General features: G+C 32.7%; 1 protein-coding gene and 1 long non-coding RNA gene across 2 annotated transcripts; both read left to right on the forward strand.

Moving 5' to 3' along the window:
* The first annotated feature begins 1,957 nt into the window (after positions 1-1,957).
* On the forward strand, positions 1,958-2,660 carry LOC120119022. The gene is made up of 3 exons (XR_005515807.1): positions 1,958-1,988; positions 2,254-2,338; positions 2,444-2,660. It is a non-coding gene; the product is annotated as an uncharacterized LOC120119022 (long non-coding RNA).
* A 7,444-nt stretch (positions 2,661-10,104) lies between these two features.
* On the forward strand, positions 10,105-14,125 carry LOC120119087 (rhamnogalacturonate lyase-like). Its single transcript, XM_039138978.1, has 14 exons — positions 10,105-10,214; positions 11,035-11,095; positions 11,174-11,295; positions 11,384-11,422; positions 11,499-11,609; positions 11,686-11,805; positions 11,902-12,214; positions 12,285-12,443; positions 12,665-12,771; positions 12,865-13,097; positions 13,199-13,355; positions 13,438-13,554; positions 13,643-13,769; positions 13,863-14,125. Exons 1-14 carry the CDS (start codon positions 10,105-10,107, stop codon positions 14,106-14,108), a joined length of 2,022 nt encoding a protein of 673 aa, XP_038994909.1. The 3' UTR covers positions 14,109-14,125.
* The last annotated feature ends 3,375 nt before the right edge of the window (positions 14,126-17,500 follow it).

Raw genomic sequence — 17,500 nt, forward strand, 5'->3', positions numbered from 1 at the left:
GGAGGAAAAGGAGTATACTCCACCGATGTCAGAATGAAAAAAAAAAACCAATAAACACTATTCTTATTTGGTTGTTTGAGTTTCTATTTAAATTTAAATTTAGTTATTTACGATGTCATCGATTCTAATTTAAATTATTTTCTCTAAACATATACACTATACATATCCATTTCTTCATATTATTTTTAGCATTGTGTAAATAAGATTTGTAATGTTAATTTTAAATATCATATGAAATTATATACTACATTTATAATGATATTTTTAAAGATTGAATTTTAAGGATAAAGTATTGACGAAGTATAAAAAAGTTGGATGATTAAATTGCATAATTAAGAAGAAGAAAAATTCGAAAAGAGTAGTTGAATCTACAACGGTATTCTAAAGTGGTTAAGAGAATGTGATTCAAATATTGAAGAAATTAGAAAATTAAGAATCAAAATACAAAATTTAGATCATTAGAACTTTAAAAATATGAACTCGAATCAAACTCAAATTTTAAACCAAATATTTGATAACTTGACTCAAATAGTTTGAATTAAAAAAATAATTTTTAAGTTAAATCGAGCTTTGCTCACTTATAGTGTCAAATGCTTATCCTGCTGCTCCTTTCTAGTATCATTAAATAGGGAAAATTAAAGGTTAGAATTAATAATGAAAATGAGAAAATATTTACTTAAAAAATTTAATCTCAACTTTTAATATTTTTCATCTAATTATCGTAGAAATATGTAAAACTAAAAGTATTCGGCGATGTGTAAATTTACTTAAAAGTTCTGTTTTGAAAATCGGACCGGACCGGCCGGTTCAATCGGGAATCGTTGCTTAGTCTGGTTCAATCTAAACCGGTTGAACCGCTATTAGTGAACCGGCCAGAACCGCTGAACCGTTCGAACCGGACCGACTGAAAACCGAAAAAAACCATGAAAAACCGGGATTTTTGTTTTTTTTAATAAAAAAAAATTAAACCAAACAACGTCATTTATTAAACGAGCCAAGTCGAACTCGAGTATTGCTGAGCTCGACTCTAACTTGAAAACTTTAAAAGTAAGCTCAACTCAACTTAAACTCACAAGCTAAAAATTATCAAGTTCAACTCAAACTCGAAATATAATATTGAAACTTGAACTCAAAAAAAAATTAGAAACTCGATTGAAACCTAAAATTCGAGCTTGATTGAAGTGAAAGAATAGTTATATAATTATAATTATATAATTTTGTTATGATTTTTTAACCCCAAATTTATTTTTTAATTATAGTTATATAATTATATTTATTATTTAATATGTTTTACCTTAAATATTATGTTGTAGTTAATTTGAATCAATTTGTTTTACTTGATTTTATGGTTTTTAACTTATATATGTTATGACTTGTTTTGAATATGACTTGTAATATAAAAAATTATTTTTTATTAAATATTTTTGGTATTTTTATTTAATTTTTTAAATAATTATGACATCGTCCGATTTTTTCGATCGATCTGACCGGTTTAACCGATTGAACCAATAAATCGACAACATGACTGATTCGCTAACCAACCCGGTTCTAAAACCATGATTAAAAGTTGCGATCTTTTTTCTGTAAGAACGCGTTTTCACAAATGGCTGAGCTGTCCGAGGAATGAAAGCTTTTGCTTACGCCACACCACTAGTGTCTTTGAGCAATCCAACGGCCACCTCTCGCAAATTTAGCTTTCCACGTAAGCACGGGCCAACTTTTTCTCAATTCACACGTCATCAGTTTGAGATGAACGGGAGCGCCCGAATCAATTCTGGAAAAAACCACATAAAGCGATTGATTAGACAGTGAGAAAGTTTTGAACTTTGAATAATAAATTACATTAGAAAGACAAGGAAAGAAATACTCAGCTCTATATAAATCTATAATCCCCTTCCTTCTCTTTGCTTTCGTTGTATTTCCCAGAGGTTTTGCACTCTGCTAAAGCATGAGTGACCCCAAGTATGCTTATCCCTACCCTGCTCAAGGTACTCTTTTACCCTATTCAAGTTGTTTAATATCTCAGTTTTTTGCATTTATGGCAACAGTTGATCTCCAAAACTTGCAGATTTTGAAGCTTTTGTTTGTAAAGTTGTAGCCTTTACTTTTTTGCATGTTCTGTTGTTAATGTTCATGGGCATGGGATTCTATGTTGGAATTATTATCTTTTTTTAATTCCTAGAGAGAAAGGGTAATTTCCCTTTGGATTGAAGGAAAGTTATGGGTAGATTTTGCTATAATTTTGGTCGGCAGGCTATTATCAAGGGCCCCCGGTGATGGCACCACCACAATATGCAGCTCCACCACCTAGGAGAGAGCCTGGTTTCCTTGAGGGCTGGTATATAGTATTTTCTTCTTCCCATGCTGTGATGTTTCAGTTAGTTTAAAGAGTTTTCTTCTTTTTAATGTGTAATTTATTGGTTTTTTTTTTGCAGTCTTGCAGCTTTGTGTTGCTGCTGTCTCATTGATGAGTGTTGCTTTGATCCTTCCATCATCTTCATCAGCTGATAAGAAATCTCTGTAATTTCACTGCATCTGTATTGTTAATAAACCCTGATTTATGACCAGTGGTTGTGTTGGTTTGTTTTGTGGTTTGATGAATCTTCATCCCTGTAATTTAATTCAAGGAAGAAAATAGTAGTAATCGAATTTATGGTTGAGATTAACCTTCCAGTAATCATCACTTTCCTTTGCAAATAATTACAGTGCACACTGCAGAGAAATGATAGAGTTTGATTTTTTCCAGCAATATAAGGGGGGAAAAGGGGTTTATGAAATGACAGCGGTGGTTCAGTTTTATCGAGTTGTAAAAGATTCAAAGCACTCAACCATTTGGTCCCAAGACGAGGACCGAAAAGTCAAAACGAAAATGATTTTAGTGATGTGAAACAAATTATAGAAGAGGAGGTTACATTGTAATAGAATGGGGTTTTCAATTACATAAAACAACCCATATCAGGACACTGACATGAGAACATAAAACCTGACACCATTTAAGATTGTAATCAACCAATGGAGCAGTTTTCAAGTGTATTGGAGTGGTTACATTGTACTTTTCATTCATGCAAAGCATGTTTGAAGCTTTTCAGAATCATGACGAGACAAGAAATTCCAAGAGTAGTAGTATGGGGAGAGTAGGACCATCGTGGAGCCAACGATTCTTATCGACGGCAGCAAGAAATTGAAGCTGCTTCTTGGCGGCAGCCGCAATATCCAAACTTATCTCTATCTTTTGAGCTTCAATCCATTCCGATTCTTGCTCTTTCTCCAATCCCATCTCTTCATTCTCGCCTAAACACAACCCCATCAACAACAAGTAAAAAGATTAACACAATAAGTATTATTGATTTTCAAAGTTGATGAACAACGGTTGAAAACATTACCAGAAAAGTATATCAGTTGGCTTCCTTGCATTCTCAGTCCCATTGGTGATTAGGGGTGTAAACGAGCCGAGTCGAACTCGAGTATTGCTGAGCTCGACTCGACTTGAAAACTCGCGAGTTTAAAATTTTCAAGCTCGACTCGAACTCGAAATCCTAAACTGAAGCTCGTGAGCAGTTCGAAAAGGCTCGAAATGAAGAAAAAAATTCTTAAACTTAACTCGAATGAAGCCTTAAACTCGAACCTGAACCTTAAATGCATGAAAATCTTAATGTATTCTCTTTAAAAAAATCAATACATAAATATTAATATTTTTAATAATTTTTTTAAAAAAATATAATCTTATATATTATATTTTCGAGCTGCTCACGAGCTTTTCGAGTCGAGTATCAAGTAGCTTATTTCGGCTCGTTAAGAATTCGAGTCGAGCTTGAGCTCGAGTCGAGTCCATTCGATCCGAGTATTTATCGAACATTGATAGAATCGATCTCGAGTAGCTCACGATCTGTCTAGTCTCATTTACAGCCCTATTGATGATGTTTGATCGGAGTTAAATAGGAAATTTTTGTCTGAAACTCTGACTCGACAAAATGACCAAAATGTCTTTTCCATGAATTGTCATTTGTGTATTTTTACTCTACTGGCTCGGAATTATCAAATTATCCTTTTAAAGGGAACTGCGAAATAATATTAATATAAAATAAAGGGTAGATCACCCGTTTAGTATCTAAACTATCAATTTTGTTTCGTTTCAGTACCTAAATTTTTATTTGTTTTAAAATCTTACCAAACGTCTATTTTTTATTTCGTTTTGGCATCTAGCCGTTAAAGTCTCAGCAGAAGTGTTACAACATGACACTTTTTTATGGGTTAATTATATTATTCATCACTCAACTATCTTCCTTCTCTTATTTTGTCCTCAAAAAACATTTAATTTTTTAATTTAGTTACTTAACTTTCAAATAACTTCTAATATAATCACTCTAATTTAAAATTTAATTTTTATTTTAATTATATATTACTAAAACAATAAAAATGTCATATCACAAAAATTATTAATAAAATAAATTAGAGTGATTAAAACATGAACAATTTGAAAGTTGAATAGTTCAATTAAAATTTTTTAAACATTAATGATCAAAATAAGAGTGAGAAGATAGTTAATAGATGAATGATGTCATTTATCCATAAAAATTGCCACGTGCAACAGTTTCATCAAATTGTTAACGATGTGGTATTACAATGAAACAAAAAGTATACTTTAAGGATGATTTTAAAACAATGAAAGTGTAGGTACTAAAACGAAATAAAACTGATAGTTTAGGTACAATACATGTAGTTTGCCCTAAGTAAAAGAAAGAATACATTTGGGATAAACTTGACAAATGACCGCTAAACTATACTAAAATGATATTTTTGTCCACTAAAATTTTAGAAGTTATAAAATGATCATTAAATTTATCATACTTTATCAAATTAGTAAAAAATAATCATTAAAATTTAGGGTAATGTTGCTTTATTAAGTCTCCTAACTATTGAAAATTATAAAATGGTCCCTTGACTATAAGGTGTAGCATTTTTTCAATCCCTCAACTATTAAAAGTTACGAAATAACCACATGGCTATTCATACGTTCAAAACTCATCCTTTTTCGTTAAAAATTTGATGATCGTCTGAGCTAGACGTTAACCGACTCATTGAGATATGATAACATCTAATACCAAAACTATTTGAGCTATATTTTTGGATTGAGTCCCTATTTAAATTATGTCGTGAAACTGGTGTTTGAAATATCATGTTGTCGAGCTAGTATTTGAAAGCAATAACGATGTCAATAGACATCATTAAATATGTTTTTTCATATCATAGTTAGCAAGTTCATGTTCAACTCAGATGATTGTCAATTTTTTAACAAAAAAATACGAGTTTGGAACATATGAATTGTTTGGTGACATTTTATAACTTTTAATAGTATGAGGACACAATAAAAACAACATCCTTTAATTGAGTGACCCATTTTTAAATTTTAATAATCGAAGGATTTAACATAGTAGTGTCCTACAGTTGAGGGTATTTTACCTTGAAATTTATCTTTTTTTTGTTTAATACAAAAATAAGTGTCTAAAGAATATCTTGAAAAACGTTTTAGTGCCTAAAGAATTCTTCACTAAAAATTGGCGCCTACAATTTTTTCCGTTATATTTTTATGTGTCTACCTTTAAAAAACCGTTAAGTGACACGTGTCACATATAGATTTTTTAAAAATAAAATATTATTTAAAAATATTTTTTTTTAAAATGTGTCCAATAATCCAAATATAATAATTATTTATAGGACATTTCAAAAATTAATTAACAATTTACGCTAATTACTATAGTGATTTAAAATTCATTATATGAGCGTGATAATTACTACGACAATTATTACAGTAATTGCGTTTCTCCGACCTTTACTGCTCAATCTGAGAACAAATAACTAAGGGTGTTCAGATCTAATCCGATCTAAAAAAATAACCGAAAATCGATCCAAAAAACCGAAACCGATTTTGTGTGTTTGGTTTTTTTTTCACAAAACCGATTGGTTCGGTCCATTTTCGATTTTGGAAATCCGGAACCGATCCAAACCGAACCGAATCGATATCTATTAAAATGATTTTTCCATATTTCTTGTCTAGAGCATCTTACAAATATAAGGATTATGCAAAACTTTTAGGATTTCGTTGTAGTTTAGTTGGTCAGGATTCTCGGCTCTCACCTGAGAGACCTGGGTTCAAGTCTTGGCAATGGAATGTTTTTTTAATAAGTGTTGATGATAGTATGCTGCAGCATTGGATTTAGCCATGCTTGTTTGGATGTGGAGAGGGAAGCCTGAATGAATGATTCATTGAACACGTTAGCCGTCTTAAAAACCTAGTTACTTTTTCAATTTTCATCTAATTTACTACCTCTTCAAGATAAGGAAAACTAAAGCCATTTATAAGCGGGAGGTAGAGGAAAAGAAGAATTGGAGAGTTCACGGAATTGTATTAATCGACAAACTGGCCTATGTAAACATTTCATTTCTAAATATTTTAATGGAAATATGATTCTCAAGTATTGTGTTTTTCCTGCACAGTATTTGTTCATCAAGATTTTTTTTTTAAAAACATCCAAACCGATCTAAACCGTAAATATTTATACTTTCAGATCGAATAAATTTTTAACTAAAAATCGACTCCTACAAATAACTGATGCATTCCACTTATGATGGGTTCGCGACCCCTAGATACCGAAGGCGTCCTTCGGGTGATCTCATTTGTATGGAAAGAAGCCTTTCAAATCTCTTTCAAGCAAGTGAAAGCTAAACGCTAGCAGTTGTAGGGTTAGTCCCTCCGGACAATCCTAGCTTTCTTGCTATCCTTGTAGGTGTCTTTGTACCAGCTTTAGCCAATCCATCAATCTCGTACAACTATGTAAATGATTTAGCCTAAAGATGGTATGCTTATTGGTCAACTATCTTAAGCATTTGCAGTGCTTTGCCCTTTGATTCCTCCTCTGAGCTATTGGAATAAAGCTTTTTCTTGTGGCTGCAAGGCATTTATTTCTTGTTGTCGGTCACAACCGAAACAACATATTTAAATGCATTGACAAACGAAATAATTTAAGTTTTTATATAGTTTTGATATTTTGTTGTATTATTATTGACGAAATGATTTTACATTACTGAAATTTTATAATTTAATTCTTAAAATTTTTAGTACTATAACTTTATAAATTCACATTTTTGACATAAAATTTTACGGACAAAATACTATAATAACACCAAAACTTATATTTAATATATTATATCTCCACCGCTACTGTTTGTAAAAGAAACCTTAGGGCTTCACCTATTACAAAACAAGAAATGATAAAAAAATATTTTTTTAAAAATAATTTATACAACGTCATTCAAATATTATAAAATAATTTTTGAAATTTATTAATTAAAAAGTGTAATAAGAAAAATATCTTTCACGTGGAAACAGGCTCTTGTGCCTAAATTCTAAACATGAACTAAAATTAGGTTATATATTTGGAAATTGAACTGAATTGTGAGGTTATTTGCACACATCGCAATACAGTTTCATTCAAAATTGATGTACGGTGGGTTAGTAATCAATCATGAAAGTCGCTTAATTAGGTTTTATAAGTAAACAATTGACCTGCTTAATTTGTATTCATTATTCATTTAAAATTCATTTTTATTATATAATCATTATACTTGACGTTATCTTATAACAAATTGATATTAGGGTTTATTCGGGTTTTTTCCAAAATTTATCTTCTTCTACATCTAGTTTTTCCCGAAAGTTATTACGTAAAATCTTATTATTTTTTATTGTGTGATTATTACATTTATCTTTATCCTATAACCAAATGGTATCAGAGTGTATTCGGATTTATCTCGATCACAATAATATCATTCATGAAGTATGAAATATCGTTATTGGATACAATAAAAAAAATTATTTAAAATATTTATTTTATTCAATAAAAATAGGGATTTAATTGAAAGAAAATAATATAGATAGATGTTATTGTAATTATCCCTAAATATATAAGATAAAATTATAATTTTTTTAGGATCTAGTCGAGTCGAGTATTTTTCACCCTAAACCCGAACCCGACCAGACACGAACATAACCTTAAAAAACCTTACCCGAACCTATCCGAACTCGATTTATTTTTCAAAAAAATCTAACTCGATCGAGTCGAGTCGAATCAAAATCCGTCGAATTATGATCCCACGACCATCCCTAATTTCAATATTAATTCAACAATTAAAACAAATCGAATATCAAATAATATCAAGCTCCAACCACTAAATTAACGACTTTTATTTTTGATGTACATTAAAAATATTTTCAACCACTTCAACATACCAGATTTGACAATATAATAATTTAAGAAATTTTATCTAATAAAAGACCCTGGAGATTGACGCAGCCCAGAACCAGTGCGGTGCGGCTATCTTTTTATTTATTTTTTTGAGCGTCTGAGCCAACGCATCGTAAAAGCCACGGTTGCATATCAGGATTTGGACCATTTTTACACCTTTTGTTGATCCATGCGCCGCAGGGTTTTGGTGGTTGTCAAATTTGGACCATCCAGAGTTTTTATTGCCTAAACAAATCTACATAATATTACTATTTATGTGTTAACTAAATAATACCAAATAATATTTTGTAAATGAAAATTTAATTAATTATCAATTAAATTTTTGATTAATTTATAATATATTCAAAATATACTGAAGAACTTAGTCTGAAATCTAATTAATTACTTTTAATTAGGAGTGTTAAAAAAATCCGTAACCGTTAACCGTAATCGTTAACTAGTATAATTATTATATTTAACAGGTTAATTAACCGAACCACTAACATTAAATGATTTCGGTTAACCGAAAGGCTAAAAGTTATGATCAACAGTAAAAGTTACGGATACGAATTTTGATAAATGGTTAACCGTTAATAAATTAAATTTATAATTATATTTTTAATTTATTATATTTTTACACAAATAACTTAATATATATTTTTTTATTTGAAAATACGTAAACATTCTTACACTAATATAATTATGTGTTTATTATTAAGTGTCAAGATATTATTCACTTACATCGGTGTAACTATATGTTAAGTGATACATTTTTTTATTATTCACTTACATCGGTGTAAATATGTGTTAGGTGCTATACTTTTTTGTAGTATGAATTATGAATTTTTTTTACAACTAATTGTAATAGGTCAACCGTAGGTTAATCTGTAATCGAAGCGTTAGTAACGGTTAACCGTTAGCGATTAACTGTTTTTAATGGTTAGATTATAGGTTAAAAAAACCTCATAACCATTATAACAGTTAACCAACCGTTTAGGATAATCTGTACGGTTAACCGTCCATAAACAACCCTACTTTTTAATTTATTAGTCATTATAATATACATATGCAGAGTTTACTGATTAATTCTGTAAATTATATTTATGAACAATGCTAAATGGTGGTTAAATTTATATTGAGTAATAATAAAATCACATTATCGTTGTTTTTGATTTCAAATGATTTCAATGGTAAAATAATTATTGTTGTTTATTGAGGTCTCGAGTTTGTGAATCATGAATGCTAGAAGTACGAGCGTTCAATGTTAAATGATTGAGAATCATCTTTGAGCATATATTACCTTGTACTTACTATATCGTTGCTACACCTAAATTTTGGTGAACTGGAAATGCCAAACGTCAAAGCCAAGAACAAACATTGTTGAATTGTTCTGATTTTCTATCTCCATGCGACGCTAAATTTCCTTCAAGACATAAAGTTCTCCGTGACATATTCTAAATTAATAACCATAATGCGAACGAATATATATATTTTCACATATACAATTATAAGCAAAAAGTAACTCTGGTAGCCGAGTCATAAGTTATAAGCCTAACTCAAGGGAAAACATATACAATTAAAAGCAGCCGTTCCTTTATCAATATGTGTATATAAAAGCCATCGGGGGGCAACATTATTCCTTGTGCCGCTCTGTGAAAGCCATATTGTTTCTTCTTTCTTCTTCCGTTTTGGTTCATTGGATATTTTTGTTCCGTTTTATTCTGACCCTGGTAACTCCTACTTCCTTAACCCGTTTTCGAGCAATAAATTATAAGTTATGTTCCTCTAGAGGGTTACCGGATTGCATGTTTTGCAGTTGGACGTAATGGAGAAGGTGGCGAACAGGAGCCACCGGAGGCAGCTTGTTTTATGGGTGGTAATCATGATCCAGCTATCTCTTTTTCTTTCTGCCTGCTCTGATGAAACCCCGCCCAGGTTCTTCCTTTAGCTCTTTCTGGATGTTAGTTTCTGTGTGTGGAAATCGGAAAGAGAGAGATGACATTGCTTTGCATGGACATAATATTTTATGTTTAAGTGATAATTTCATAAAATTTAAAAGGATATGAGTTTCTAATATTTTAAGAGATAAAAATATATTTTTAATAAAAATTATTAAAAAAAATATTTAGAATATATAAAAATATAGAATTTTTTGATAGACGACCCTTTGAGTCTATCCCTGCATGGATGTACATACCGTATGGCAGTTGCCTTATTGTCATCACTGTGTTGTTGTCTTTACTTTCTCATCTTTCTATTGATTTTGGGCCTATTGGTATAGGGCAAAATAGCTTTTTCTCGCTTTTACCTAAACCACAGCGTGTGGTTAAATTCTGACCCGCAACGGTGACATCATTATAACTTATTAGAGTGGGTATATCAACGACTCCTCCTCTACAAAATTTTCAGAATTGTCTTAGATATTGATGTTACACATGTTAAAACTAATTATATGATTCATGTCATGTATTAAAAAATAATAACATATTATATACATAGGTAAAAAGTGACGACATGATACATGTCATGTGTTGAAAATTATGATGTGACAGTTTCACATCAATAACAAACGTTAACCGTTAATCGACTAACGATTTTCATTCAATCAGAAGTCTTCTTATCTTAAAATAAAATGTTGGAAGCTAAAATATTAAAAAAGAATAATAAATGTTTGGGGACATTTTATTTTTAAATTGTACCTTTTATTTTAAACTTTTTTGCATAAGAGAATTCGTCTTGGATGTTTGAATTGCAGAAAACTCCTAAAGGATACCGACGGTAACACTCATGTCCGGTTACAAATAAGTGATAGCCTAGTAAGAACCTATTCTCCTTCTTATGCAGTTCTTAAAATATTTCTTCATATTATATAATTAGCTGATAAAAAATTTCAGGTGTCTATTGACAATGGACTTGTTGAAGTGACTATCCAGAATCCAACTGGTCATCTGATAGGACTAAAATATAAAGAGATGCAAAATGTGCTCGAAAGTAGAAACCACAACCACAATAAAGGGTATAAAAAACCAAACATTCACAATGATTAACGTTATTTTTAACGTTGGAATTCGTGGTAATAGTAATTATCACCTCATATATCCTAGGTACTGGGACATTGTGTGGGATGAAGATGCCTATGACAAGTAAGTTGTTCAACTCAAGTGATTTCATGAATTTATCTTACATTACATTTGTGGGCTGTTTGATGTTCCATTGCAGGCTTGAAACCGAACATGTTGAGGTCATAACACAAACTGACGACTTAGTTGAGCTTTCCTTCACCAAAAAATGGAACCATGGCAAGACACTTCCTTTGAACATACAAAAAAGGTAAGCAATCTCAGCCCTACAAAAACAGGGCAAGTTTTTTATGGTCCTCTATGATCATTTGTAACATCTCTTACAGGTTCATAGTCCGACGCGGCGTTCCAGGGGTCTACATGTACGGTGTTTTCGACCGCGAGGAAGATTTTCCGGATGCTCAAATGTACCAAATAAGGATTGCTTTCAAGCTCAAGGAAGACAAGTAAAAAAAAATTCAAAGATTAACCCTTGATAATGTACCAAATGTTCATCTTTTTCTGTTAGGAAAACTAACTGATATGCTGATGTTTCGAATCAGGTTTCGGTTCATGGCGGTATCCGACACGATACAAAGGGTCATGCCTCGGAGCGAAGATCGGGACGAACATCGCAGTCAGATTCTTGCCTTCAAAGAAGCTGTTGTATTGACCAATCCATCCGATCCAAGCCTTAAAGGAGAGGTTGATGACAAGTACCAATACTCAGCTGAGAACAAAGATAACAAGCTCCACGGTTGGATATCGGATGACGATGGTGTAGGTTTCTGGATAATCACCCCAAGCGACGAGTTCCGAACTGGCGGCCCGCATAAGCAGGACCTCACTTCTCATGTTGGCCCGACTGCACTTTCGGTAAGTCTACTTATAAGCCAACGCATTCTTGTAGTGTTTGATCTGATTGGATTCATGTTTTGCGACGTAGATGTTTGTTAGTACACATTATACCGGGACCGAAATAGACACATTCTATAAGCAAGGAGAGTCCTGGAAAAAGGTTTTTGGTCCGGTCTTAATCTACCTTAATTCCGCTCCGTCAAATGATGACCACCGCAACATCCTCTGGAATGACGCTAAAAGACAGGTTTTATCTCTCAGCCGGAGATATAAAATTACAATTACAGTTACGTTTTCGGTTGTTTTGCATTTATCATGATGACAACGACAGCATTAGTTATTCTGATAGCGGACTGCTATTTAAATCCCTCCTCTCAGGGCTCCATGCCTTTTTCTGCTTTCTTAACATCTTAAATGATCAAACTACAACTTTGGTCCTAATAATAATTCTTTTTTGGGTACAATTAGTTGAGTGAAGAAATCGAAAGTTGGCCTTACAATTTCACTGGATCAGAAGATTTTCCCAACTCTGAACAACGAGGACAAGTTAATGGGCAATTGCTAGTGCAAGACCGGTATGTGTTTAGCTCTTGTATTTTGTCACACTTGATCTAATTCAACTTAGTGTTGCATAATGCTCATCTTACTTTAATGTTGTTGGTGTTTAGGTACATGGTTAGGACATTAATGCAGGCGAAATCTGCTTTTGTGGGGTTGGCTGCCCCTGGAGACGCAGGTTCATGGCAAACAGAAGGAAAGGGCTACCAATTCTGGACTCGAACTGACAATATTGGTCATTTCAGTATAAATAATGTCCGACCAGGGAATTATAGTTTGTACGCCTGGGTCCCTGGTTTCATTGGAAACTACAAATTAGATCTCAACATCACCATCCAACCGGGTAAAATTTATACATCATTGGCCTCATGGTCTTGCCTTTCTTTTCCCGTTTCAACAAGCTTCCATAGGAAAATTCATCCCTTAAACAATGTCTGAATACAGGGAATAAGATCGAACTGGGTACACTTATTTATGATCCTCCAAGGAATGGCCCTACATTGTGGGAAATCGGAGTTCCCGACAGGACAGCCGCCGAATTCTTCATACCTGAACCGTACCCGCAGTTTATGAACTCAATTACCAAAGATGGCACTGACAAGTAACCATGGTCTAAAACTCTTTCTGCCCAAGGTTTCAATACGATGTTCATAACTTACTGTTTATGTTGGTATAATGAACAGATTCAGACAATACGGGTTGTGGGATCGATACTCAGATATTTATCGGGAAGGCAATCTAGTCTACACTGTCGGCGCAAGCAATTATTCGAGGGATTGGTTCTTTGCTCATGTTCCTAGGTAACATGTTCGGCTCACTAATTCTGCAACATCCTCCTATGTCTTTCATGATGTTTCTTGTTTTATTTGTCTGGTTTTTCAATTACAGGAAAACAGGGAACAATACGAACCAGCCGACGACATGGCAAATCAAGTACAATCTCCAAGATGTAAACGAGAATGGAACTTACACTCTCCAACTGGCATTGGCAGCAGCTTCTTTTGCTGAAGTACAGGTATAAAACTATGAAAATCTCATCTCTCATCCATAATTTTATCAGTGATATCTCTTTAACTTACCGATAAATTTTCTACGGATGCATTCATAGGTTCGATTCAACGATCCGACCACCGTTCGACCTTATTTTACTACGACAAGAATAGGTTACGATAACGCCGTAGCAAGGCATGGAATTCATGGACTGTACAGATTGTATAGCATCAACTTACCAGGATATATATTTCATAAAGGGGACAACACCATATATCTGACTCAGACAAGAAGCCTCAACTCTTTCGTAGCTGTTATGTATGACTACATTCGATTAGAAGGGCCTACCAGTTTAGTCAATTAGCTATAATATTCAAGTAGAATTAGAAGGGCTTAAATTCATTGGTTGTTACATTAATTCGTTTATTCAATGACTAATCTATTTATTTTGACTGTAATCTATTACATGAAGTCTAAAATGAAAATATAAGGAACTAAGACTGTCACCTCCTCCGACAAAAACCAGGTAGGCTTCATTTTCATTACAGTTTACCAAACCTACCTTTTTACTCCCTCTTGTTTTAATGCATCGCTTTTGTCTTAATTGTTACCATGAATTAGAGTACTGCCAACGGAAATCGATGTTTTTTTTTAAATTTAAATTATAAGTACTAAAAAAAAGTTTAATTTGACTCGACTCGAAAGTTCTATAACTTTAAATTGTCAAGTTTGACTCGAGCTTGAAATAAAATGAAGCTCGACCCGAGCTCAAGAAATCTTGAACTCGAAATATTCTTAGAGTTCGATTGAAGCTCAAACTTAAATTCAGTTAAAGCTCGAACCTGAACATGAAAATCTTATATTACATTTAAAAAAAACAACAACGTATAAATGTTAACAATAATTAATAATTTAATTAAAAAAATTAAAAAAAAATAATATATTATTTTTTTTGAGTTGCTCGAGAACTTTTTAATTCGAGTATCAATTAGTTCGTTTTGACTAATAAATAATTCAAATAGAGTTCAACCTCAAATCCGAGTACATACAAATCAAATATTAATCGAATTTTAACTAAATCAACTCAAATTAATATATAATTTGTTTCATTTCATTTACAACATAGATAACACCTCATCTTTATTTAGAGATCAATTTCAATTTCAACTTTAAATATAATCATATTTTGAAGAGAAAAAAGAATCCTAAGCAGGTCTCTATCCATTTTTTTTAGTATCTAGTTGTGTATCTCTTTGTATTCTTCCAAATGATTCCGATATCATCTATAGTTTATTTTTATCATTTCCTTTCCTTTGTCTTTATTGTAACTTTTTTTATTCCAATTTTCACCAGATTTAACCTCAAAGATTAAACCATATATATATATATATATATGGGTGAATTCACGAGATAATGTTCTCGAACTTTTTTATTCACGATATAATGCACATTTCAGATTAATTGTTGGGATGGGGTGAATTCTACAGTGATCTCGTAGGACGCCATGCAATCCAGGCGATCTTGTAGGACGCCATGCAATCCAGGCGACATACGGGAGACATACGAGTGGCATACGAGCCATACAAGCCATATACGAGCCACGAGCCAATGGAGAGGTCGCCATGCAGTATTATACGAGGAGAGGTCGCCATGCAGACGAGCCAGCCAATGGAGAGGTCGCCATGCAGACGAGCCAGCCAATGGAGAGGTCGCCATGCAGTCTGGGCGACCTTGTAGGTCGCCATGTAGTCCCGGCGACCTTGTAGGTCGCCATGTAGTCCCGGCGACCTTGTAGGTCGCCCCGGCGTCACCTAGCTCCCGAGACCATGCATGCACATGCAGCCAAGATAACTTCACGTGCTCCTGCTCCCCGCTGCATGCCTACAGCTATTGATGGCATGTGATCCTAGCTCACGAGACCATGCATGCACAATAATTGAACCATTGCTGTTGGTGAAATAATTGAGGCAGCCGGTTATATATGGGGTGTGCAAATCGCAAGAACATAAAAGAAAGATCACACATAAAAGAAAGAAAGAAAGGGAGAAGAGATTGCAGCCGAGAAAGAAAGAAAGGGAGAAAGAAAGGAAAGTAAGAAGAAGAAAGGGAGATAAGGTAAATTTGTTTATATTTAAATTAGTTTATTATTATAAATGTTAATTAGTTTATTAGTTTAGGGTTATATGATTGTTAGTTTAAGTTATAGTATACATAAATTAAAAATTATTTAATTAGTATATGTTTGATAGTTATATAGTTAAAAAATAATTAATTAGTTTGTTTTGTTAATAGTTAGTTATATAAAAAAAATTATTTAATTAGTTTTTGTTAGTTAAATAGTTAAGTTATATTTGTTTGTTGAATATATATTATATAAAAAATTAGTTAGTAAGTTTATTAGTAGTATATTATAATGAAAAAATAGTTTATTAGTTAGTTTTAGTTATATAAAAAAATATTTTATTAGTTGTTTAAGGGTTTGGTGTTTACGTTTAACTTATATTTTAAAAAGTTTAGTTTGTTAGTTTATTAGTTTATTATATTATAAGTTATTATATTAAAGTTTAGTGTTGTAAATTAGTTAGTTAGTTTATATTAGATTATATTAAATGATTTTTTAAATATTGTTGTTTAATTTTTTTTACAGATTCATTCCAATGGCTGACCAAATTCCACTGTTGAGGCTTGACAATGAACATATTTCAAGTCATTTGGGAATAATGGTGAATAAAATATTTGTTTAATGAATTATAATTAATAAATATTTGAATATTATTTTATGATTGTGATAATTTTTTTGAAATATTTAATTGTAGGAGGACGAGCAGCGAGTCCTTCGTCTTCGACTACATAAAGTGCCCAAGCCACACCCACTAATAGAAGAAAATTTGCAAGAGGCTGGATTTTGGTATATCACATTTGTGCGAGATTACAAGTTGGTCCCAGGTTTGATCAGTGCGTTGATTGAACGCTGGAGACCAGAAACGCACACGTTTCATTTGCCGTGTGGCGAATGCACGATAACTTTGGAGGATGTGGCAATGCAACTCGGGGTCCAAACTAATGGGATGCCGGTGGTAATGTCACATGAGTTTAATAAGGTGGAACAACTTTGCAACTTGTTTCTTGGGAAAGCGCCCGTACCACCAGAGTGTAAAGGGTGGCGGGTGAGGTTGTCATGGTTGAAGAATGAATTTCAACTTCAATCAAATAGTACGGAGCACGAAATTATATATGCAACACGAGCATATATATTACAATTGATTGGGGGAATTTTGATGCCTGATAAATCCGGTAGTTATGTTCACACTCAGTATCTTCTTTTTTTAACAAATTTTGAGAATTGTAGGCAATATAGCTGGGGTTCGGCGATATTGGCGTTCTTGTATCGTGAGATGTGCAAGGCGTCATTAGTCGTGAATGATAATAATACAGTAGAAATCGGTGGATGTCTGTTGCTGCTACAATCATGGGCTTGGCATAGACTTCCGTTTTTGACACCGATTAGTCGGACTGCGGTTGACTTTCCACTTGCCGGAAGGTAATATGAATCCTCTATTTTAATATAAAATATTAATTAAAAAATATTTATTTTGATTAAAATTATTGAACAAAATGTCTCTATTTTTGTTTTGATTGATATACAGATGGAGGCATAAAATTGAAGGCACAGGGTTGGTGCACAACAACATTAAAGAGTTCAGGTTGAAGATCGACATTAAGGCCAAAAAGGAGGTATGCATAATTTGTATTTTT

The sequence above is a fragment of the Hibiscus syriacus genome, unplaced genomic scaffold (genome assembly GCF_006381635.1).
Source record: "Hibiscus syriacus cultivar Baekdansim isolate YM2019G1 unplaced genomic scaffold, ASM638163v2 tig00110330_pilon, whole genome shotgun sequence".
NCBI classification, from domain to species: domain Eukaryota; kingdom Viridiplantae; phylum Streptophyta; class Magnoliopsida; order Malvales; family Malvaceae; genus Hibiscus; species Hibiscus syriacus.

Excerpts from the sequence above, each read along its gene's own strand:
- LOC120119087 (XM_039138978.1), top strand. The coding sequence starts at position 10,105 with ATGGAGAAGGTGGCGAACAGGAGCCACCGGAGGCAGCTTGTTTTATGG. Across the intron at positions 12,444-12,664 it reads GGAATGACGCTAAAAGACAG|TTGAGTGAAGAAATCGAAAG; the intron begins GTTTTATCTCTC and ends GGGTACAATTAG. Across the intron at positions 13,555-13,642 it reads TTCTTTGCTCATGTTCCTAG|GAAAACAGGGAACAATACGA; the intron begins GTAACATGTTCG and ends TTTCAATTACAG.